The following is a 24,105-nucleotide window of genomic DNA, read 5'->3' as shown; positions in this document are numbered from 1 at the left end:
CCTCACAGGCAAGTTTAAATCGTGTTACTCTCGTTAGCTTCCTCCTTGCTTAGGAGAGCCACTCCCCACTGGGGCTATTCCAGAAAGGCTCTTGTTAGCATGTTACACTCAAACCAGCATCAGAGGAGGAGGAAGGGGGTTGCTGAGAGGACAGGCCAACGGGCTGACCCAAGGGCCCCGGGTGATGGGTGAGGGGACGAAGTAAGGCAGCCAGGATGATAGAATAAATGAAAGTAGGGGCTGCCCACTCCCAGGGGCTGCTCTGTCATCTCCAAGCCAAGCTCACTCGGTGTGAAGGAGTGTTTCTGACGGGTCAAAACGCCGTCACAGTGAGACTAGCCCCAGAGCTTGTCCTTTCTCAGTCAGAGGCTCCACTGGAGGTAACAAAAGCAGCCCACGCTCTGGTTCCTGCATCGGCTTTATTTCTCTGCATAAGGAACCCTGCACAGGCAATTCAAATTAAAACAAAATAAATATATGAATATTCATGTAAAACTGTCCTTTCTAATGAACAATTATACACAATGTACAATTTCATGTTCACTGGGTGGGTTTACAAAAATGTACCATTCCCAACTAAAAATGCACCAAAATGGTTCCATGCAAACTTATCAAAAGTGACCAAAAATGTGGAGGGAAAAACCTGACTGAGAGCACTTTGTCTTTTTTTTTTTTTTTGTACAGTCACAGAAAAATAAAAACATCTAATTTCTTTGTTACATTTAGAGTAACTAAATGTGGCCACTGTTTGTAATGTCGGTTTATGTTCCTAAAACATCTATGTAGTTACCATAAAAGTGTATCCACATGAAACTGGAAGTGAGCATCACTGAGAAAAGGGGCTGGTGGCCCCCCCGCGCGGTCAGTAGTCGGTGTCGGAGCCCTCGGCGTTGTCCACGTTCCGCGAGAGCATGTAGTTGTCCATGTCGATGGAGCGGCAGTTGTTGATGGCATAGCGCAGGCGCTCGGCCATGACCAGCTGGCTGGAGTAGGGGGGCAGCCGCAGCTGGAAGAAGCAGGTCTGTGAGGTAGGCAGACTGTCATAAGGCTGTGGAGAGAGAGACCCGGAGCCGTGACTGCAGCATCGGGGTGTCACGGGGTACCTGTGACTGCTGCCCCCCCAAAATCAGGAAAGCACTTCTCCCGGCCTTTAAGATGGGCTCCACAGACAGGACTGCAGGGCCGACTAGAGGGGAAGGACAGACTGTGCTGTGTTGGAAGGAAGGCGGGCTCTGGTGTCCCACGGCCACCAAAGTTTTTGGTGAAGAGGGTTCCTTCCTGTCCTCACTCCCACAGTGGCCCCGTGTGGAAGGTGAGAGCAAGCCCTGACCAGCAGGATCATGTGAGAGAACACACTTCTCACGGTGCCACGGAGTGTCGGTGCGGCAGAGCTCGTTCCCTATCGCCTGAGGCGCCTGAAGTGGCCGCAGGGATCCCCTGCCAGCCGATGAAATGGAAGGAACTGGGAGGGAGTCACCGCCCTCCTCCACGCCCACCCCACCCCCGCCCATCCCTCCCAGTGTGCATTCTGTGTCCCTCGTCTGCGATGGCTGCCAGCACACAGCTCGCACGAGGAGGGAGCAGTGAATTAAATCCCAGTCCATCCATCTAACTGACAGTGACACAGACATTTAAGATGATCATTACGATGACCAGCAGCAAAGCCGAAAAGTGCCTGGGGCAGACTGCGCTAAATACAGCACACAGAACCACATATGCTGGAGGCTGACTGGGAGGCGCGCCACATACGTGAAAGGTGGAAAAGGCCGCTACTGGGGAGGCGACATACGCTCTCTGGCCCTCCCTGCAAACACAACTGGCTGCCCAACTGTCTGTACTGATGGTAATGATTCTACTTTTTTATAACATTAAAAAAAAAGTTTTTAAAAAAGCATTTGGCCTCTCTTTCTCGCTCACCTCCTTGAAACTGGCTCTCCTCCTCCTCCCCGGAGCCCTACACCTGGTGAATACACCTCAAAGACGTGGGAGATGGAGGGCCTACAAGCCTAACTGGGCCTGAGTCAGTGAGGACACAGAAACCTCGATCGCAGAAAAACAACAACCAGCAAAGACACTGAAGGGGAATGTCAACAGGTGCGTCTGATCGGGAAGGTGGAGCGATGGTCTGAAAGTCACAAAGGAAGGACCTGTAGTGGTCGGTTTTCTGAGGCTGAAAAGTCTCAGGCAGGGGATTAGTGATGGATTAACTCCCGGGATGGCAGGGGTAGCTTGGGACGGACACACAAGGCAAGGGTTTTTTCCAGAGCTGAATAGAAGCAAACCATTTCTTCCACCCACCTCTCTCTGAAGCAACAAAACAGATTTACAACTTATAGTTTCTGGCAAGTCATGTAGAAAATTTATGGAAAGGTTCTTTTCATAGCCCTTCCTGTGCACGGCCTCTCCAGCAAGCCTAGCCTAGGCCGGCAGCTTCAGGAGGCAGTGGGGGAGGGACAGCTTTGGCTACAGCAACCTCCAGGAATAGTTACTGGAAAAACACCAGAAAGGCAGACGCTGAAACTGGCAGGAAGGGTCCTTGTGTGAAGAGGCCCTACTTTCCTTACTGTTTCCAGAATAAACATGATGGGCCCTGCTCGGAAGACTGCCCAGCTCTTGAGGAGTTGGGAGGTAAAGAGATAGAGGAAACACATTCTAATTTAATGCTGGGTTCAAGGGATGTACCAGGTGTCCAGGAAGTAGGTAAAGGGAGATCCAAGTCTGGCCTCAGGAAGGGTCAGGGGCAGCAGGAAAGCATCCAAGAGGGCTTCCTGGAGGAGATGACATTGGTGTCCGGACTAAAGGATAAGTAAGTGCTTGCCAGGCATAGATGGAAAGGGGTGTGAAGAACTTCCTAAAGCAGAGGGAAGAGCCTACACAAAGGCACATGAGTGTAGAAACAGCGTGGTCTGTCAGGAAAAAAGATAAGCAGTCTGTTATGGTCAGAAGGCACTATGTGTTAAGAGGTGATATCAGAAGGCAGGGACAGAGGCCATACTGTGGAGGTATTTAAGGCCACTAAGGCAGCTGGCATTTATCCTCGAGTCAGGGGGCTCCTGAATGGTCTGAAAGGAGGAGAGTGACAAGGTCAGATGGGTGTGAGAAAGATGACTCTGGCAGCAGCGTGCATTTAAGGCTCTGAGCCCTTTTATTTCTAAGCCATCTGTCAAAATGGCAGCTGGGCTGGGGCTGTGCCGCAGAGAAGCCACACCACCTGCTCCACGGCACGCACCACACAGCAGCCACAGGGCACGTATTGCTGTTCCCGTCTTCATGTTCCTTCTGCAGTACGTGCGCCAGTTACTGGTTAGTATTTTGTGAAAACAGACAAGACCACGTCTGAGCGCACAAGTCACACGATGAAAAGGCGCAGGAAATAAGGGCAGAGGCAACACGATGGCCCCAGTGGCAAGCTTAGCTTTTACTCGGGAAGATACTGGAGGATTTATCAAATGTTGCTGGCTGTAGTGTGATTTCTATATCCATTTAGGGCTGTTTTCAGTCAAGTTATGTTTCTTAACAAGTTTTTCTGCTGGATTTTTTTTTAAATCTGGAAATTCCAAACATTAAGCCTGAATTGGCAGGCCTACTTGAGGGTCACCAGTTCAGTTTTCCCAAAATGCAAGCAACAAGGAGGCGGCGGGGCAGACATTAGCCAGGAAGGCAGACGTGCTTACTTACCCTATCAACCTTCATGATTTGAAATCTCTGAGAAATGTCAGCAGTGTTGGCTGGTAGTCGAGATCTTCCAGACACAAACCTCATGAAAAGCACCCGCTCCTCGTTCGAGAACTCCTCCAGCGTGTGCCAGAACCACTGCACCAGCTGGTGCTGCTCGTCCACCTCCCGGTACCGCACCACTTTCTTCAGAACTTCCACGGAGATCTCGGGCATCCCACACACCATCTGCTCCAGCTGCTTTGCCGTGAGGAGGGACAGCAGCGGCACAGGGACGATCCAGGACATCCCTTCTCGGACTGCAGCCACCTGCTCCCAGGACAAGTTGCTTGTTACACGTGTGCACGGAGACCGGGAAACTCCCGCTTGCTCATTCCCCAGACCCCCACTTTTCCCCAGAACTCAGGTGCACATGGCCCATCTGCCCCTGCCCCTTTGTTACAGCTTCTCCCTGCCTGTGGGACTTGTACACCCCCTTCTGGTCCCAGATCAAGTCCATTTAGGAGCCTGCCTTCCGCCTCCACAAAACTCAGCCCGCTGGGCCCCCCAGTGACATCCCCGCTCATACCCCTAATCACGTGTGGCCGCGCACTGTTACACTGGGCTCTGTGGGCTACTTGGTCTCCTCATTAGGGTAAGAAGCTCCTGGAGGATGTGTCTAGCTTCTACTGTTTTTGTCATTCATATTTTTCTTTTGAAAATAATTCTATCCTTTCGTAAAATTTATTTGTGCTCATTGTAAAAAAAAAAAAAAAAAAAGAAACGTACAAAGAAGAAAGTAAAACTGGCAAGTCTTTCTGTGGGAAGGGGGTAGAAAGGACAGAAGATTTAATCAGGAGACTTGGGGTCTGAATCCAAGCTCCACCTCTTCAATTTTTTCATCTGAGAAGCAAGGCAAATGATTGCTGCTCATGTGACTATGACAAGAATTTTTAATGCAAGTCTGTGTGACCAGACAGTTACATTGCTTCTTTTCTCCTAGTGGGGTGCTCACAACAGGTCAGCTGGGGAATGTGGAGCGGGAGCTGCCAGGGGCTGCCCGAGTCTGTTTAAAAAAATCCCCCCCAAGGAGGGCGCCTGGGTGGCTCAGTCAGTTATCGTCTGGCTTCAGCTCTGATCATGATCTTGTAGTTCTTGAGTTCGTGAGCCCTGCGTCGGGCTCCGTGCTGGTGGTGTGGAGCCTGCTTGGGATTTTCTCTCCTCTCTCTGCCCCTTTCCCATTTGTACCCTCTCTCTCTCTCAAAATAAATAAACTTAAAAAGAAAAAAAAAAACCCCAAGTTTGCACAGCAATGCACGCAGCCTACGCACAGACTCATCACCATTCAAGACTTGTTCACAAATACTTCTTCACTCTTGGCCAATTCAGAAGCAACAATGATAAAAAGCAAAACAAAATCTGAGGACCTCAACAGGAGCCACACCTTGGGGAAGGCCCTGGGGTTGTGACTGGTATAAGGCTGTCCTGCCCAGGGCTAAGAAACAGGAGTGGCAGTGAGGGCAGTTTGCACTGTTATTAAAGGGAATACCCTAGCCAAAGTTTGTCCCAACACAAGCTGTCATGCCTGGCAGAATACAAACCAAAAGCTGTCTGTAAAAAAATGAGGCTGGGGTTTGGGGCTGGCTGCTTGGCAGGGAACAAATGGGGACAGCTGTGGGAAAAACACTGGGTTCTAAGAGACATGGAGGAAGTGAGAGCGGAAGAAGGCCTCATTTCTGAGAAAGGAACAAAGCCAGGGCAGAGAAGAGCTCAGCTGAGAGTGGAGGGTCAATCCGACCCTCAAAGGAAGGGCCAGCAGAAGAGCCTAGACCCCACTGTTAAACCTGGTTTGGGATCCTGGCTTTGCCTTGGGCACATCACTTCATTTCTCTGGACTCTGTGATTTCATCTGTGAAATGGCGACAGTAACCCTTATGTTACAGGGTAACTATAGGAAAAACTGCACCTGAGGGTGCCTGGTCCCAACCTGGCCTGCAGCGGTGACCAATACATTTTTAGTCAGTTATGTACTCTAAGGACTAAAATTCTGAAGAACTGGAGACAAACCCTAGGCCCTGGCTGTTGTTAACAGCGTCACTCACAGGATTTGCTTTCACTAAGCTAAGGGATAACAGTTTTCTGACCGGACTTGGCCCAAAGCCAGAGTCAAAGAAGGAAGCAGGAGTGAAGAGTGCAGAATATATATACACTTCAAATTACTACATAGCCTTAGAGTCTCAGTATAGCTCTCAAGAAGACCCTAACATATTCTGCAAATAAAGTATTACTAAAATGGCTATTAAGGACTGTGCACCCAAAAAAACCCATTTTTGGACAAAATATTCATTTCTCTGGTCACTCATCACATTCTCATTATTTATTAAATGCTTACTACATGTCAGCACAGAACAAGAATATTGAGGATACACCATATATATATGATGTGTGTGTGTGTATGGATATGTGTATGTATGTATGTGTGTATTTATACATGTATATATACATATACACACATACACACACACATACATACGTACGCACACACTTCACTCAAAGTCTGACAGGCTAATTAAAGAAACAAAATCTAAACTTTGTGGCCTACCTAGTTCTTAGACCACAATATAGAAATACTGTGATATCTTGAGAAATTTCTAAGTAACAAAAAGAATTCTACAGGCTATGGACCTGGAGGAAAGCTGGTCAGTAGAGATGAATTTTCAACTGGAGCTTGAAGGACTGCAGCAGGAGGGAGAAAGAGGGATTCGTGTGGGATTGCAAGACCAGTGTTTAGGGGTTCACTTGCATGGGCCCTGACTGACCCAGCTGAGTGGGGACACTGGGCTGGGGACAGTAAGAGATACAGACAAACAAGACAGGGGAAGAGTAAGATGTTGGGGTCTAAAAGCCTGGGTGAGAGCTTGGTCCTTCAATCCAACCAGTGACCAATTCAGAGCTGTCCTAAGGCCCTGAGTAAGATGACAGGAAATTCACAGATAAGGCCTGTAAAGTCTCTGAAGAGCAGGTGAAATTCTGATACAAGTTAACTGACATGGTTAAGTTCATACATTAAAATTCAGTAGTAACCAGTTATCTCTTCTTTGAAGACAACTGCAAACACTCACAAGCACGTCCCAAATGTCATCTCACCTGTCGGTCCATCTCATGAAGTCGATATTCAATGGCCCTCTCCACATACTCCTTCCTGTTGGAAAATGTCAGTGGGATACTATTTCCACCAGGGATTATGGGAACCATTTTGCCATCAGCACTTTGGCCAACAAAAGAATCAAGAGGAATCATCTAAAAAGAGAAAAAAAATTTTTACAAAAAGAACCCGCTTTTTTTTTTATGTAACAAATAAAAGTAGATTACACACAAATATAGCAAAAACAGTAATAACATCAAAAATATTTTAAGGATAAAAACAAGGAATCCAGGTAGCTAATCATGCCACTTGATCAGAAGGGAATGTGCTGACTTATGAGGCTGTAGTTAAAAATTCTTCTGTTCTCAAATGAGGCTTGATGAACTCTGGTCACCCCAGGCCTCCCTCTCTCCAACTGGGCCCCCTCGCTCGCCCATCCTGGAGGCAGAGAGTTGACTGAGGAGGAAGGAGCAGAAGCTGGGGTGCTGGTGTCAACTCCACCCATTGGCAGCTATGTCAGTTGCTGGGGCTGAGCTGCTCAGGCAGCAACGGGATATGGCGTGAGTTAATCAGACAGCAAGTGGAAGACTGTATCTGAGTTTTACACAGAAAAATTCTAGTCAAAACCAGCAGAAGGCAGACTGGCCAAGATTCACCTCATGGAAACTTTCCTCGGTAATCCCACTGTCTTCAATGTGAAGAATGCTGTTGAGGGTCTGCACGTAGAGCAGATCCACCTCCTCCAGGTCTTCTAGGGTGAGTGGGACACAGCACAGCTGCTTCCACACCAAAGGGGCCAAGTGGAGGTCCAGAGGCTTCTTTGTGCGAATGGCAACCCCCATCAAGATCCCTAAGAACTTAAACTGCATTAAGTGTTCGTCAAGGCAGGCAGAGGGGTTAAAAAGGAACCTGCAAAATTAAAGGAAATATTTCAAATAAACTGCCTTCATTTCTATTAGAAATAAGTTATCCGACAGCTACAGCATAATCCAGACCTGTGCTGTTCAATATGGTTGGTAGTCATCTGCCACATGTGGCTATTCAAATTAATTAAATAAAATGTAAAATGCAGTTCTTCAGTGACTCTAACCACATTTCGAGTGCCCGACAGCCACATGTGCCATGGGGCTAGTGTTCTGGATAGCCCAAGGACCATATTTTGAATTATTTTTAGAAGAACCATAAAATAGCAACTGAATGGTCTATTAGCCCCTAAGCTACCTGCTCCAGGATGCTCTGTTTCCTAAAATCATTTATCATTTATGAGTCCATGCAGCAGGATTCAAAATTCAAAATTTGGCAATACAGATAATTGCTAAGACTAAGTGCTGTGACTTAATAGCGTAGCTAATCTTTCTGATGAATTGTGATGCAGCAAATTCCTTCAGTGGAGGCCATATGGGCCTTCAGAAACACAAAATAAGTCAGGTTTCATTATCAAGTCTGAGTTTCCTCTCCCCTCTGTATGATATTTGAATTGGTCCTATAACAAAGTCATGACGGAAGTGCCCCAGTTTCCTGACCTGTAAAATGGTAATAATAACAGTTCCTACTCCTTTGGGTTCTAATGAGGATTCAGTGGGATAACATATGTAAAGCACTGAGAACAGTGCCTGGCACACAGTCAGCACTCAATAAATGAACTATCATTATTATTATCATTATTACTGTAGATAGTCAACAAACACTTGCTGACTGCCTTACCTATCCCTATTGTAGCCCACTTCTGCAGTAGCATTGGGAGAGGGTATAAGAAGGTCAACAATACCAGTTTCAAGTTCCTGTAAAAGAAAGAACAGGTTTTTGAAAAATGACAATCAAATGCATCAAGAGAACAAACTAAAGATCATACTGAAAAGAGAATATTTTGAGGAATTTATAGTTATGTGACAACCAGGCAACTCTATAATTTTTGTGGCTTTAATTTAAAATGAAACTAGAAACCTTCCCCATGTAGAAAATATCCTGTAGTATGCGGAAGTAACAAAGTCAATCCAGGGCAGGAGTTGGGGTATCTGTGAGCAGGGTATAGGTCTATTCGAATATACCCAACAAAGGAGAGCCAGAAGTTATTTCAGTCATAGGACTGATTAGAAAAATCCTGCTACTAAGCAAAGCAGGAAGGGTCGAGTGGATCTGGAAGCAAAGTTGTCACTGCAGATCTCAAAATAAGAACCAGTCCAAACTCTTAGTATTTGTTTTTCTAATTCCGCTAGAACCTGGCAGTTCACTTCCTTCTAAAAGCACCAGAATTAATCGGAGCACACGGGTGGTCCTGGATTTGTCTATTACATAAATGTAAGTATGTGTCATCATTGTTTCCTCTGCCAGTATTAGAGCACCACAGACTGTGAGTCATTGGTAGATGGTTAAGCACTGACAGGTACCTTCACACATTATTTCACAAACCCTAGCTATAATTCACCTATACATCATTAACAGCATGATTTTTATAAGGCTCACAAATGCATCCTTGCTACATTTACAAAAACATGTCAAAGCAGTCACTGGAAACAGTAAAAAACAGCCACCACTTGAGCACATGACTCAGCAAGGGACACTGCATGAATATACCTGGCACATCTCTGTGATCGTGTCATCAAACACTCCCCCAGCATCATCCGCCCCTTCACCAACCAGCTTAACCTTCCACGCTCGTGAGGGCAGACGGAGGTCTGATGCATTCAGCTTAACTACTTGTCTTGCTATCTGGACAAAGATGGGCTTACACTTCCGTCCTCTTTAAAAGAAAGGGAAAACAGAATGAAAAACAACTCTCACTAATTTTCCCAAACCACCACAAAGGTCCCTTGAAGGTATCTTCCCATCAGTGAATGAACAATCCAGCCTAACAACAGTCAAACAGTGTGCTAGGCCCACTATAACCACACTGGGCACTAAGGGAAGCACTGCCACTATCCTAGTTTACAAGTGAAGAAGCTGAAGGTCACAGAGATTAGTTAGTAATAAGATTCATCTAAAAAAATGCTAGACAGTGAAACATACACACATATGCTAACCTGGTTGATATCCTCTTCACAGTAATTTGAGGTCCATAGTTTTTGCCTTGAACCATGGTTTTCCCTATGGAGCGCACCATTGGCAGGGTGTAGACCCTTGGAGCTAACAAAGGCCGAAGCTGTCCCTGTACAATGCCCCATGTTCCAGCATTATAATGAGATGTACTGTTCTGTAACAGAAAGTAAGCTACTCAGAAATGGAATACTCTAAGGCTCAAAAGAAATAACACCTCTCACTTTTAGAACATAATTCCTCATGAATTAAAAGCATAAACCTGGGGGCATCTGGGTGGCTCGGTCAGCTAAGCATCCGACTTCTGCTCAGGTCACGATCTCATGGTTTGTGAGTTCAAGCCCCAAATCAGGCTTGCTGCTGTCAGCGCAGAGCCCACTTCGGATCCTCTGTCCCCACTCTCTCTGCCCCTCCCCGGCTTGAGCACACACACACACACACACACACACACACACACGCACGTGCTCTCTCTCAAAAAAAACAAACATTAAAAAAAAGTATAAACCTGGATAGTAGTATTAACTTTTTACAAACACTTTTTTCTGATAAAATACATGATTATCATTTTTTAAAACTTGGAAAATACAGAAAAGGACACACACACACATGCACACAAATGAGTCATCCATAATCTACATTATCACTCTCATCTATTTCCTTCCAGTTTCCTTCCGTGTGTGCATTTTTTGCATTGTTGAGAACATACTGTTTATACAATTTTTTGTTTTTCTCACTTAACTTTTTATCATCAACATTTCTCCCATGAATTACAAACAGTTTTCTAACATTTTCTTTAGTGCTGCCCAGTATTCTGTTGCCTGGCTGATCACCTATTTCTAACAATGATCTGTCAAATCTCTCATATGCCCCATGACTAGCTACCCAAAGATTTCTGACTAACAGTTTTACAAACTGTGACACATTTTGGCAGGCATGTCTATGCATTACGCAAACAAACAAACATAACCAGCTTGCTTTCTTCCTAAATTACTGACTATCCTACACAGGCAGTCAAACCAGCCAAATTTACTTTATCTCCCCCAAAGGACCCAGAATGCTCATTTGTAAGGAGATAAGGAAGTCTCCCCAGTGTCTCAGATTCATTACAGAACCACTTAGACTGTGGTGCTAACATCTGTGTGTGCTTAAGTTTTAAAAATCACATCACATATTGGACTTTACAGAAAATACATGCTTAGCATTCATACTTCCTTGAGCTATGGACAAACCAAAGCATTGTGTCTAGCAACACAGTTATCAGTATCTGGACTATCGCTAAACCAGCAACAAAATGGAAACAGAACTATTGCCTTTTCTACATCTTTTGGGAGCTGAGAGTAAAAAGTATTTTCCTGGGACCTGGAGAGCAGTGCTTCCCAAGCCAACATGTTACCTGGTTGTTGGGGCTGAGGTTCAGTAGCCTCCAGGATGAGTACATGAGGTCAGAGAAATGGTAGAGCAGCCGGAGCCTGGCCCTCGCAGTGTGAATGCTCACCTCCCTCAGCGCCCCATACTGGGGGGGGACCGCATCGGGCAGGCCCAGCTGCAGAGGTACCGACACACCTGCCCAGAGAGCAAATGGACACTTACAAAGGAAAATGCACTGCTTTCATTTTGAGTATCTGGAAAATTTTCAAACACACAGAGAAGGTGAGATAAGTGTACAATGAACACCCATTCCTACCACCTAAGTTCCCTAATTATTGTCTATATTTGCCATATCACATATTTATCAGTTCCTCTCTCCATCAATTCACCTTTATTTCTTGAGGCATGCGTGTTGGTTTTTAAAGCATCTTTTTTATTTATCATTATGGAAACTTTTAATTTAATTTAGTTTTCCATTTAACTATGGGGCCTAAACAGTTCCTTCACAAGAAAACAAAAACACCCCAAATTCTTCCTTTCATATTCAATAACTGCCATCTTCATAAAACACAAGATGTAAGCCAGGACTAGGTAGGCATTTCTGGAAAACGGAAATGGGCAACTCAGCAGTCACTTCCCACACTCGCTAGGGATCTGAGAGAAAGTGACCATGACAGAAGGAAAGCTATGGGTGCATGGTTTATGAAGGCTTTGTACTGAGGAATAAGAGCTCTGCAGAAGCAAGGACTGTAAGGACCACATTCATGGTGAACCTCTTATTAAAAATGCATAAAAGAGTAAACATACAAAACCCTACTTATTTGAGTTTTGTGTAAATAAAGATTTGTACAGCTCAGTTCCCAGCTTATTTTTATTCTAGTTAATTTTATGAATATTATTAGTAAAAGCTAACATTGAGTACTTCTATGTGCTGGGCACTATTCTAAGAGTTTCACACAAATTGTTTAATCCTATAGCCCTTTACAATAGGGGCTATTTTTATCCTCATTTTACAGACAAGGAAACTGGGTCTGAAGATCATTCATTCAGCTTGTAAGTGGAGAAGCTAGGATTCAACCCAGGCAATGTGGCTCCAGAGTCTGGACTTTTAACCACCACACTGCATAGCCTCTCTCCTGAAGTGCAAGTGAAATCTCTCTGGAAGATGAAGAGGACACTGAATACGTGGAATTGTCAGTGTGTGCACAGCACTGCTCATTCCGGATTCTGTTAATCAGAAACCATCTCCTGCTTGTTTGGCCTCTACTTGGCAGTCCTCATTTGCTCTCTAAGGATACCTATCTAGAAGAAAAAATTCTCTATGGTGAGTCTTCCCCAGGGACCTATGGCTTAGAAGTAGAGGTCAGCAAAAAGGGAAGAGGATACTGAGTTCCCAGGTACAAGGTTGCTTTAGGGAAACTCTAGTCTCTTAGAAACCAGAGAATGGTAGAAATAACGGGCTTAAGGGCCTGGAAGAGAAACAGCCCCAATATCAAAAAAATGCTTAAGAATGATAAATGCCCCACATTTGCAGGGAATGGAAGATGGACCCAATCTGGACAGTACTTGCTAGGATGTTAAGTACACAAATACACATTTTCTTAATATGTTTTTGTAGCTCTATAAGGATTTAATAATAAACAAAAAGGTAGAAAACTGCCTATCGGTCCTACTACATGCTGGAGTAAAATGGCAACATTTTTTTTTTTTTTCTGTGTCAGTGCACAGACATCATGTTTCAAATGGTTAACTTGGGGGGTGGGGGTGTGAAGAATTTGACAGACGGTCTCAGACCTTTTAATCTTTATTCCCTAACAGCAAGCCTTAGAAAGCTGTGATTCATCACTTCTTTCATATAAATATGAAAAAACACTTAGTTGCTGCTCTAAAATTGTACATTTTTGCCTAAGTGACAGGTTTTTTTCTTTGGCGGGGTGCAGAGAGGGAGTGCTTTGTGTGAGGTCTGCAGGAGAATCACCTGCTATCAAAGCATTTACAGTGCTGGCAGCACAAAGACTGCTTTGGCTGGGTGGGGAGGCCTGGCGGTTTCAGAATGATGCCTCAATGCAGTCTGAAAATGGCAAGCAGACAGAGCAGGTGGGCACTGCTGAAAGAGAAGCTGCAGGAGAAGGGTAGTTCATCCCTCACCGGGTGCTCTTGGCGGGACAGGTGGCGCTGTCCATGCAGCACTGTGGCAGCGGCCAGCTGAGATCTGCCGGACATTTTTCCCTTGCAGGACTGTTACCAGGGTTGGTTCTCGAACATGGTTGGTGTGGCCTAAGCCAAGCTGGAAATAAATTACAAAAATACAGAGCCAATTACAAAGAGGAAGAAAGGAAGTCAAGATGATGAGATCTGCCTTAGGTGGTAGCAGATACAAATAAATATCTGTACTAACCAACATCAAAAAAATGAAGTTAATTCTGATTTTCTCGATCAGAATAGTCCTCACAGCTCAGACTGTCTCCTAAAAACCAAGCTGCAACAAGGCTATTCCAAATCTAGCAGTGAGTCTTAATGACTGAACACATCCTTAGATTCCACTTCTAGAGAGGAAATTAATTCATGAAAAGTTTAAAAAAATAACAGAATGATCTACACAGCTTTTATTTAAAACACACTGATTTCCTTTTAAGATGGGATGCCTGGGTAACAATAAATAAACAGCTATAAAAATGTACACAGAAGCAGATTCTCATCTCCAGGTCTCTGTTCCTAGGGTGTGACTGGACACCCAGTGTTTCAGCAGCTAAGCACCTTGACATCATTAGAGAGAATCATGTCAAGACCCTGCCAGTGACCTCCCTAAGATGTCTTCAGCATCAACTCTCTTCTCATTAAGACACTGTGCATGCAAACCACAATGATGAGCAGCTTCCTCATCTGTTAACATAGTGATGAGGTGACCACAGAGTCACCCATGAACAATGGAGACCTTGAACTTGAGGGCCTCTGGCTCTACGGGCAGACAGACCCAGAGAGGATTTACGGAGGAAGGGAATGTGGCTCTGCACGCAGGGTTGAAAGCCACTGTAGCAGCAGGCATCCTAGACATCTCCCACCCAAATCTGTGTCTCCTCCATATATAAGGTAGGCTGAATACATCAACTTCTTGAATCTTTTCTCAAGCTCTTAGAGGCTCAGTTTATTCCTCTGTAGAACAAGAATGACAAGACTTCCTGCAGAAACACAAATATACTATGGATACCATACTATGTACAGTACTATGTCATATTATTAAACATAAAAGTATGGGTTCATTCTTTCCATTTTCCAGATTAACTGATGCTCCTAGGACCTAATCTCACCCATTACCATAGTAAAAATCATGATGATGCCAATAGCAAATACCCCTAAAGTGCTGCCTACTATGTGCCAGGTACTTAATGAGTGTAGATACACACACATACTCAGTTAATTCCCTTAACTGCTTTGCTATACCATCAGATTTTTTTTTTAAAACCATGGTGTAATGCCTACTTGGCCACAATCAAGAGAGACACACACAACTGGACTCACAAATAATTCAGTCCGTGTCAAAGTGATATGTGTGAGGCATCGTGGTAGATCTTATGAGTTTCTTAGCTTATCCCTTTACCAAACGAGGAACACTGTCAGATTTCTAGAATATGAGGCAAGCAAGATAAATATTTACCTGCCCTTCTGAATTGCTCCCCCAGGCATACACATCTCCAGTTGATGCCAAAGCAAGAGTGTGCTCAGCTCCAACCGCCACATCTTCGATGACCACTCCAGCCAGCACAGGGATCTGCTGTGGTCGGTTATGATTGCGAGCACGCCCCTCTGGCAATCCTATCAAGCGATCTGAAGAAATAGAGGAAATTTATGGATGGCACACAACAGTCCTTTATGTTTTCTAATGAGTTCTCTAACTTTTCTGGTGGAATGGCGATGACATATAGAACTCTTTAGAGCCAAAGCTGCTATTCTGGTAAGGTATACTGGATTCTGAGCGGATGAAGTTTGAAACTGTTTCTTTGCAAAATGTCACAGACTCCTTATTCATAAAATAAATAAATCTAAAATTAGCAGCTTATTTCAAACCAAGAGGCACCTCCAGTATCCTCCTATTTGAGAGGATTGGCAGGTAGTTAAGAAAGGCCCTACAGTTCTTGTACTCTAAGAAAAGACGTTGCTCAACTTGCCTTGTCCTCAAACTTCCAGCCAACTTCTCGCTTTCCCTCTGCTGCCAAACTTCTAGAAAGTGCAGGCCAGCCCCTGTTACCCCATGGCCTCTAGAACTGTTTGATTTGGCCACCTCTTGCAGCCTACCTTCCACTCTCACCACTACACTGAGACTGTACTGTCAAAAGCCATGAGCAGCTCCTAACTGCCTCTTCTCAGCAGCCTCTTCTCAGGCTCCAGCCCCTGGAGCTCCACATAACCTTCTGATGACCTGGCCTCAGCCCCCTCCCACCCTGCAGAGACTTCTCACTACCCTGGCTCACTGGCAACCTCTCTTTCACCCCTTTCAAAGCCAACTCTCCCCAGTCCTCTTTCTGTGCTCACCTGCCCTAGACTTCTATCCAAGTCTTTTTATCGTATACTCTCCGTGGGCTTCCTGAGCCTGTTAACATGGTTCTAAGTACTATTATTGTGCATTATGCAAACCTACATCTCCATATCCAATTTCTCTGGAGTTCCAGATCCAAATCCCCAATAACTTGCTAGACATCTCCATACATATACCTAGAGTATATGGCTCCAATTCAGTATGACCTTAACTAAGTTCTTACCTACTTCCAAACCAGCTTCCTGTCCTCAGTTAGTGGCATTAGAGTTCTTCCAAGACTAGAAACCTCATTCACGACTTATTCCTTCCTCTTCCTCTTCCTCACATTTGCCTTACACCTTCCTCAGTCACTACAACTTGCTAAGAAGTTCGATTTAAGAAGGTGAATATACTGCCAGGGAATCCCACAGTGGATGACTCGACTACGAACCACTCAAGATCTGAACCCTGAATGCCTGTGAATTCCTAAGACCTGAATCCCCAGTCCCTGAGAGGGCTGGGGAATCAGACAGGATCCAGAGGAGCTCTGTTGGTCAAGAAGTGTTTATGGCAGAACAGTGGAGGGAGAAGAAAGGAGGATGAGAAGGGCTTTGGCAGGAACTCTTCTAGCAGGATCAAAGGCTCTGGTATGACAGACTATCAATGGGGAGAAGAGTTTGTCCTTATGACAAATTTCATGAAAAAGGAGCAGAAATGTAGCTAGTGAGTGAAGGTCACAGTGGCCATTCATCACCCAGAACAAAACACAACTCGATTTAGAGCACTTTCTGTAAAACTGGAAGGCAAATGTTTCTGTAATACATGTGTACACAAGACAAGTAAAGTATTGCCTGGAAAATGCCTCACCTTGACCAAAGGTATACACATGACCATCTTTGGTTAATGCAACAGAAAACTGAGTTCCACAAGCAACCTTTTTTATTCCAATTCCACAAAGGACGTCAACTTTCTGAAAAACATAAGCGTAAAGCACATACTTTAAAAAGAAAATAAGAACACTTTTGAATTTGCCTACTGGCCTGTATAAACAAGCATTGTCTGCTAATAAAAATACTAATTGTCACCTACCTGTCTCCACCCAAATTCACACTCCTAAATTGAATCTGTGGGAGGGAGTGTTGGGGACAGGGGCATTTGACTAAAATCCCTAGGACCCCAGGTGAGTGAAAGCATTTCTCTAGGCAACAGAGACCAAAGAGAATCCTGTGGCCTTTTAAATAATACTGCAAGACCATGTCCACGGGCTGCTCCCAGTTAGGCTTTTTCTAGGTGACAATAACTGCTTTATATGCACCCCAGAGATGGTTTCCTGGCTTTCCACATCCCTAGCGGAATATTCAGCAGTCTAGATATCAAGATGTTACAGACTATATATGATAGGGCATCTGGAGTTGAAGATACATATTAAACATTCGTAAATCATGCTGCTTGTTAAACGTGTTAGGAAAACCCACTAAAAGAATTGCACAGAAGGTCTTCTGCAGAGCCAAGAAACCTGTAACATATTAGCTTCTAATTTATTATTTTCTGCATTTCCTTTTTATTATTTTTTAAAAGGAGGCATATACCTCTATAATTCAGTGATAATAATAAGCTAAAATGGCAGCTGCAAGCATAAGGTTACAAAAGATTGTTCATGGTTCCCTCCATAAGACACCTTGGAGACATGTTTATAACTATTTCTTCTCTACATGGGAGATAGTCCTATATTGTTTGGCCTGTGTATGGAGACACAGGCTTCTCCATGCAGAATTTTTACATTCATTTTAGCAATTAATGGCTTATTTAAAACCAAGATCCAAAATGCTGGACATTTAAAAGTAATAGAAGTTTCCAAATTTCATTATGAATTTACTAAAATGTTAAAGGTAAATGATTTTCCAAGTAAAAAGAGGCAGTGACACAAAGACAATACTGACCTGAGGGGAAGATTTTGCAGTGGAATTTCCTAAGCCTAGTTTTCCATAGTCCCCGTCTCCAAAAGCCCACACCATGGACCCATCTGCTGATACTGCCAAAGTGTGGTTTAAACCACAAGCCACCTGGAGAAATAACAGGGTACTCAGTAAGATAAACGCATAGCACCTAAACCACACACCCGCTTCTGAGACTTCGGCTATATATATTTGTATTTTTATTAATTTCAGGACTTTCTGCATATGTTAACCAAAATGTGTAAGAAAAAATTCCTAATGTCCACAAAGAAAAAAATAACTTTTTCTTTCAAGGCAAAATCCTTTAAATACCTGTGGCTAACTCAGAATCAGAGAGCATAAAAGAGGAAAAAGTACATATGACTAAAAACATTTATACGTCTGAGGAATGATATAGGAAAAGATAAAAATATCTCCTTGTTCAGAGATAGTCTCAATGTATACAGGACAGGGACAATATTGCTTAAGAGCAGTAGCTACCCATCTAGTAGTTTCAGCCATCTACTTCAAAACTAGCAGACAGCAATGACAAAAATCTGTATTGTTTAAAGGTTTTATATCAAGTTGTACTACAGAGGGGTTTTTAAAACATTCATATCCTGAATTAAGGCTTCTATATGTTGGTCACATTGTTTGCCTTAAAATGTTAATTTTCACATTGGGAAAAAAAATCATGACAAATGATCAAGTACGCCAAACAAAATGTACATGAGGTTAAGTAGAACTGGCGATTCTAGTCTTCCTGAAAGAACAGAGTCTCAGTGCACACAGAGGAAATACGAATCTACGACCATGAAACATATTATGGATTTATTCCTTGCCTGTCCAATCTGATATCCCTCCAGTGCAGTCACTCTCTCTGGTAGTTTTTTGTTAGAGGTGTTTCCAAGACCCAGACGACCGTAGTCACCATTCCCAAAAGTGAACAGTTTGCCGTCTGAAGTTACCACTGCTGAGTGCTTGAAGCCACAAGACATCTACAGACAGAACCAAGAAGAAAAAAAAAAATTAAGAAGAGAGTATACTAAGAAATAAAGAACTCCGTCATTTTCGGGTAATAATATAGTAATAAACTTCACTGACAACTCTGGGTCTTCAAGACCAGTATGTCCGACCTGCCCAAGTGGCCCTCCTGCTCCTTCAAATCTTATCGCCTCATCATCCTCAGGAAGACCAAGCTGAAGAGACTACGTTGGAAGAACTGTTGCTATCCTGTAGCTGTGTACAGATGACCTAGACCACGTGTAATAGTAAATGTGGAAATGCTTTGTGAACGCTAAAGTGCTAGGCAATTTTACATTAATCACTAACTGACTTTCCAGAATATGTGTACAACTCAGCCTTGGTAACAATAATGATAAATGGAAAGCTTTTCATTCAAACTAATACTGTGTCCAGAACTATGCGGCAGAAGCTAAACCCCACTGTTTTTCTTCCAAGGACCTGGAGTACCCCAGCCTGGGCCAACCAGCTGGTTCAGGAGAAAGGACTCCATTCTGACACCAAAGCCCATTCAAACTTCTGACAAAGTCAAGAATGAACAACCAGAAACAGTGGATCTCTTGTAATGATTGTATAATGTATTTTTACCATTATCTCCTGTTACACGAATTTGAGAACCCTATTCAACAACTAGTATATTTTCATTCAAAGGCAAACTTATCCATGTCCTGCCTGACCTGCACCACTTCTTCTCCTTGTAAGGCCTCGATCTGCCTGGGGCGCCGCTGCCTGTCGCTGTTCCCGTGGCCGAGTTTGCCATAATCGCCATCTCCCCAGCTAAAGACCTCACCACTTTCAGTCAGGGCCATTGAGTGACCATCAGAACCACAAGATGTCACCAGCTGGGTCACCACAAATCCTGAACAGAGCAGAAAGAAACCCAACAAGAATCACTGGATGTTAAAATTCTTTAGTTGCAGCTGCTACAGAATACTCTTAGAATGGAAAAACACCAAAACTGCACTACAGTAATAAAAACAATGTCTTTAATTTTAAATCACATTTGTAGCCATAACTTAGTAAATTGAGAGCAGTCCCATAAAATAATGATGACCAGGAAGGAAAGGAGGGTGACGGAAACAGTTAGTCATTAAGGACTATGTTCTAGCCACTCCTATAAATGCTTTACCTGGATTATCTCTTCTCTATTTTCACATAAAACCTACAAGGCAGATATTATCATCACCACTTTTACAAATGGGTAAACCAAGTCACAAAGAGGTCTAGTATAGCTTGTGCAAGGTCCTAGAGGCAGGACGTGGTAGTTCTGGCCAGGAGTCCCACCTTCCCGTCCCCACTGCTGTGCTCTTCACACTTAGATCTCAAGGAAGAAAACTTAGAACTGTTTCGGAATTGGTTCTCAACTCATTATTACTTGTATGCTCTTAATACAAAAACCCTCTTTGCTCTCTTGTAGGCTTTGGAGTCAGTAAAAGTTGACTTAAGGAACAAGCCAGGGGCTCCTGCAGTGGTTTCTCCAGGGATATACTTTTTCCAAGTCAGAGAACTCTGACAGTCTTTGACAGCACTCTGAGAACTCTATAAAAGTCTTTCGTACATTTGCACATAGCCATAGAAACTGATTTTTACTCTTAAGGAAACACATGCATGATTATTGCTATTAATAGTTGCCTAATTTCAGTTTTGTAATTTTACAAGAATTTGTTTACAACAATCTTTATGGGTTTTAAAATAGTTATTTATATCATTGAATTCTAGCACTGCCATGAAAAACAGCTTGCAAAATAACAGCTTAAAATATGGAAATCAGGCTGTACATCCTAAATGAGAATCTAAATAAGTGAAAATCCTATTATGACTTTATCCAGCAAAGGTTTGAGATGAGTTCCAACATAAGCAAACATTCCTATGGTTAGTCCATATTTTCTGACCAGCTTTTAATTGAGAATAATTTTACCTTGTAAGGCTGAAATAACTGTCAGCACATGAAGGTCATCTGAATTTCCTTGCCCCAATCTGCCATAACTTCCTTCCCCACAAGCCAACACTGTGCCATTGGCCTGGATGACAAAGGTACAATTCTGACCACATATGACCTAGTAAAGAAACACGGAACTATATTATCCTTCATTATACAGCCTTAACACTTAAAATGATTCTACATATACTTAGGATGCCTTTATTAATTATTTTATCCTTTCACTAAAGGGGATGACTTGAAATAAATATGGGGTTCCTACAAGCCCTTGATTGTTATAAAACTGCTTACTTAAAGAGATGTAGGAGGCTCATTGGACTATTTAAAATCATTTAGAACTATGTGATCTACAGGAATTTCAGCCAGCTGTGCGGTGTTAAAATAATAATGTTAACAAAACAGACAGCGGAAAGGATGATGGGGAAATATTAAAGACTGGCTAGAGATCATCAAGAAGCAGAAGCCTGAGGAGATATACACAAGAAAGAGTAACGCATCCTGGGACTCACTAAGGTAGAGAAGAATGGGTAAGAAAGCAGTGGCTTGAGAAAGGGTTTGGGAATATAGCACCACAATTATTAGAAGAGGGGAGGGGTGTTAAAGAAATCTAGCTAAAAATCCCTGTAAGTTAACGGCCCTCAAACAGAATCAATAATTAGGAGCATGTTAACTTCTGTAAATATGTACTAGGCAGGTCTAATGCTGATGCGCTTGAAAGAAAGAAAAACTTAGAAAATTAACAAAAACCCTAGAAATCTTCTATTTGGAGGCTATACATGACTTTGTTCAGTTATTCCTCACCACAGATTACACAATGGTAAAATTTTTTTTAACGGCAAGGGAATCAGAATTGTTAGTTCCCAAGTTTCTTCTCCATTTCTTTACCCAGTAGTTACCTGTTGGGCCTGTGAGAATGAGGGAGCTGCTGCAGGTACCATAACATTTCTTCCAGCTTCTGCAAGCTGTCCATGCCTGCCAGCACCCCACAGGTAGACATCACATTTACCTCCCAAGTGCCAGTCCTGGAAAACCACAATCATCTCAAAATTAGATTCATTCATTCATTCATTCATTCATTCATTCAAATATGTGCCAGCCTCTAAGAGAGACATCAGGTGACAAACACACACTTAAAATCAGAAGATTTACTGAGAACCACCATTTAGTTATCTTTACTGACCTCAGGTCTGGATGTTGCCCAAGACATAATTTGTTCATCCATGCCATTAATCCATTTACTGTTATCCTGTAAGACACAATAAACACCAAGATGAATCTTGCTTAATCAAAATGTATCTTTGCTTAACTACGTCTTCTTTCCATAAAAGAACTTAGTAATACTGTAAGAAATTAAGAGCAGTTTTACAATCACACCAAATTTGACTATGCATGTTAATATTCTCCTTTATCATAAACAATTTTGCTATCTACTATCACTATCACTAATACAATGGTGATTCGAAGTTAACCATTTATGTTTTCTGAGCACCAACAGGTACAAGAGTCACCACCCCCACGAACTAGCTGTACAGCAGTAGCAGGTCACTTCATCTTTCCAGGCTTCAATTTCCTCATCTACAAAATGACAAATTTGGGGCAAATGGGCTCAGAAAGACTCTTCTTAAATTAAAATTATATTTTATATCTATAAATAAATGACCTATACTTCAATAATTTCCCTCAATTCGTATTTCTGTCTTATACTGTATATTTATGTATTCAAATGTTTGTATGTACAAATATATATACATTTGTTAACATTTATTTATTTTTGAGCAACAGAGAGAAACAGAGCATGAGCAGGGGAGGGGCAGAGAGAGAGAGGGAGACACAGAATCCGAAGCAGGCTCCAGGCTGTGAGCTATCAGCACAGAGCCTGATGCAGGGCTCGAACTCACAAACCACGAGTTCATGACCTGAGCCAAAGTCGGATGCTTAACTGACTTAACTGACCCAGGTGCCCCCTGTATGTACAAATCTTAATTAAGCAAATATATTGTTAGATCAAGTGCTGGCCTGCACTATCTACATAGGCATTTTATCTACATCACAGTTTCTATATCTAGACACTCTCAATTAGAATAAGAAATAACAACTGGAATGCTCTTCTATATTCTTACTTTATGGAGATTAAAACATGATTAGAGTGTCAAATAATTCAGAGTCTTTATGTGGAATAAATCTCACAAGATGACCCAGGAAAAGATGCTAAAATATGTATAAATGAGGTACTAAACGTGGCACCTATGGAGAAAAAGTGAGAAAATATGGGACTATGTCGTTGAAAGCCAACAAGTTTACAGGTGCTTCACAGTTCTCCTATAAATCTTTGTCACCACAGAGGGCTGCCATAAGACTGAAAATGACTATCTGAAAGCAAAACATTTTAAGTTTATCTAAGGGCATGCTTCTAGCTATCCAAGCTAGGAAATCCTGAAGGTCTGCTACTTGCTAAACATCCATGATACAATCTTAGCTGCATGTAACAGCAGCTAATTTTAGGCTTACCATTAGGAATGTAAGCTCATCCTCTGGAACAGGCTCTAGATCAGGAACGGTAAAAGATTCTGGAAATTGTGCTCCGTTGGTCAGGGCTTCAGCAGCTTTTATGGTGGTTGAGAAACATTCTAACCAGGCCCACTCATTTGGATTCCAGGATGCTGGGTCAGGGAGGCAGTTCTGGTGGTGTGGTGGCACTGGAGGGTTACATAACAGCTGATCCAAATGCAGTCCCACAGCGAGGGAAGCCAGACATTGCATATAGGGGCTATGAACAAGCTGATCGCCACAAACCACATGAGGCTAAGAGGAAATACAAGAATGTTAAGTTGAAGAGTCTGTACCAAATATTATAAATTAACCTACCAGGCACCTGGATGGCTCAGCCTGTTCGTTAAGTGTCTGATTCTTGATTTTGGCTCAGGTGATGATCTCATGGTCGTGAGATTGAGCCCAGCATTAGGCTCCACACTGGCCGTGGAGCCTGCTTAAGATTTTTCTCTCTCCCTCTGCCCCTCCCCGGCTCACCCATGTCCTCTTTCAAAAGAATTAACCTGCTGTATTCTGAAAATCTGTAATTGTATTTTTTAAGTTTACTACTCTTTTACACCTGAAACTAGTATTACTCTGTATATTCAACTATAAATAAAACTTTAAAAAATAAAAACAAAACAAGAAAAAGTTCAGTTCTTTAAGATTTTTACTCTGAAATAATTTTAGATATACAGAGAGTTATAAGAGATAGTACAAGAATTCTTGTAAATCCTTCACTTAACTTCCCCTAATGTTAACACATAAGCATGGTGCATTTATCAAAACTAAGAAATTAATATCGGCTACAATATTAACTAAACCACAGAACTTTATTTGGTTTTTCTACTAATGCCCTTTTCTGCTTCAGGATCTAATCCAGCAGATCACACTGCATTTAGTAGTATATTTTCACTATATAGTTTTTCATGAATAATAATGATAATGATAATAAAGGTAAAAAAGC

General features: G+C 42.8%; 1 protein-coding gene across 11 annotated transcripts in view; it reads right to left on the bottom strand.

Annotated features, from left to right (window-relative positions):
- Positions 1-405: 405 nt before the first annotated feature.
- Positions 406-24,105, bottom strand: part of HERC1 (HECT and RLD domain containing E3 ubiquitin protein ligase family member 1) — a 186,991-nt gene continuing 163,291 nt past the window's right edge. For all 11 annotated transcript variants that reach the window (XM_058737453.1, XM_058737452.1, XM_058737460.1 and 8 more), the window contains 18 exons: positions 23,118-23,411; positions 21,790-21,855; positions 21,506-21,631; positions 20,589-20,727; positions 19,348-19,529; positions 18,490-18,645; positions 17,654-17,776; positions 16,581-16,683; positions 14,856-15,025; positions 13,349-13,487; positions 11,226-11,395; positions 9,820-9,989; positions 9,374-9,539; positions 8,504-8,580; positions 7,456-7,708; positions 6,802-6,954; positions 3,679-3,984; positions 406-1,048 (listed from right to left, as the gene is read on the bottom strand). In XM_058737453.1, coding sequence (XP_058593436.1) covers positions 863-1,048; positions 3,679-3,984; positions 6,802-6,954; positions 7,456-7,708; positions 8,504-8,580; positions 9,374-9,539; positions 9,820-9,989; positions 11,226-11,395; positions 13,349-13,487; positions 14,856-15,025; positions 16,581-16,683; positions 17,654-17,776; positions 18,490-18,645; positions 19,348-19,529; positions 20,589-20,727; positions 21,506-21,631; positions 21,790-21,855; positions 23,118-23,411 — 2,979 coding nt within the window. In that variant the 3' untranslated portion in view covers positions 406-862. The remainder of the gene's footprint in view (positions 1,049-3,678; positions 3,985-6,801; positions 6,955-7,455; positions 7,709-8,503; positions 8,581-9,373; positions 9,540-9,819; positions 9,990-11,225; positions 11,396-13,348; positions 13,488-14,855; positions 15,026-16,580; positions 16,684-17,653; positions 17,777-18,489; positions 18,646-19,347; positions 19,530-20,588; positions 20,728-21,505; positions 21,632-21,789; positions 21,856-23,117; positions 23,412-24,105) is intronic.

This window comes from Neofelis nebulosa, chromosome 7 (genome assembly GCF_028018385.1).
Source record: "Neofelis nebulosa isolate mNeoNeb1 chromosome 7, mNeoNeb1.pri, whole genome shotgun sequence".
Lineage (NCBI taxonomy): Eukaryota > Metazoa > Chordata > Mammalia > Carnivora > Felidae > Neofelis > Neofelis nebulosa.
Note: the sequence above shows the minus strand (reverse complement) of the source record. Positions and strands in the feature narration are given on the sequence as shown.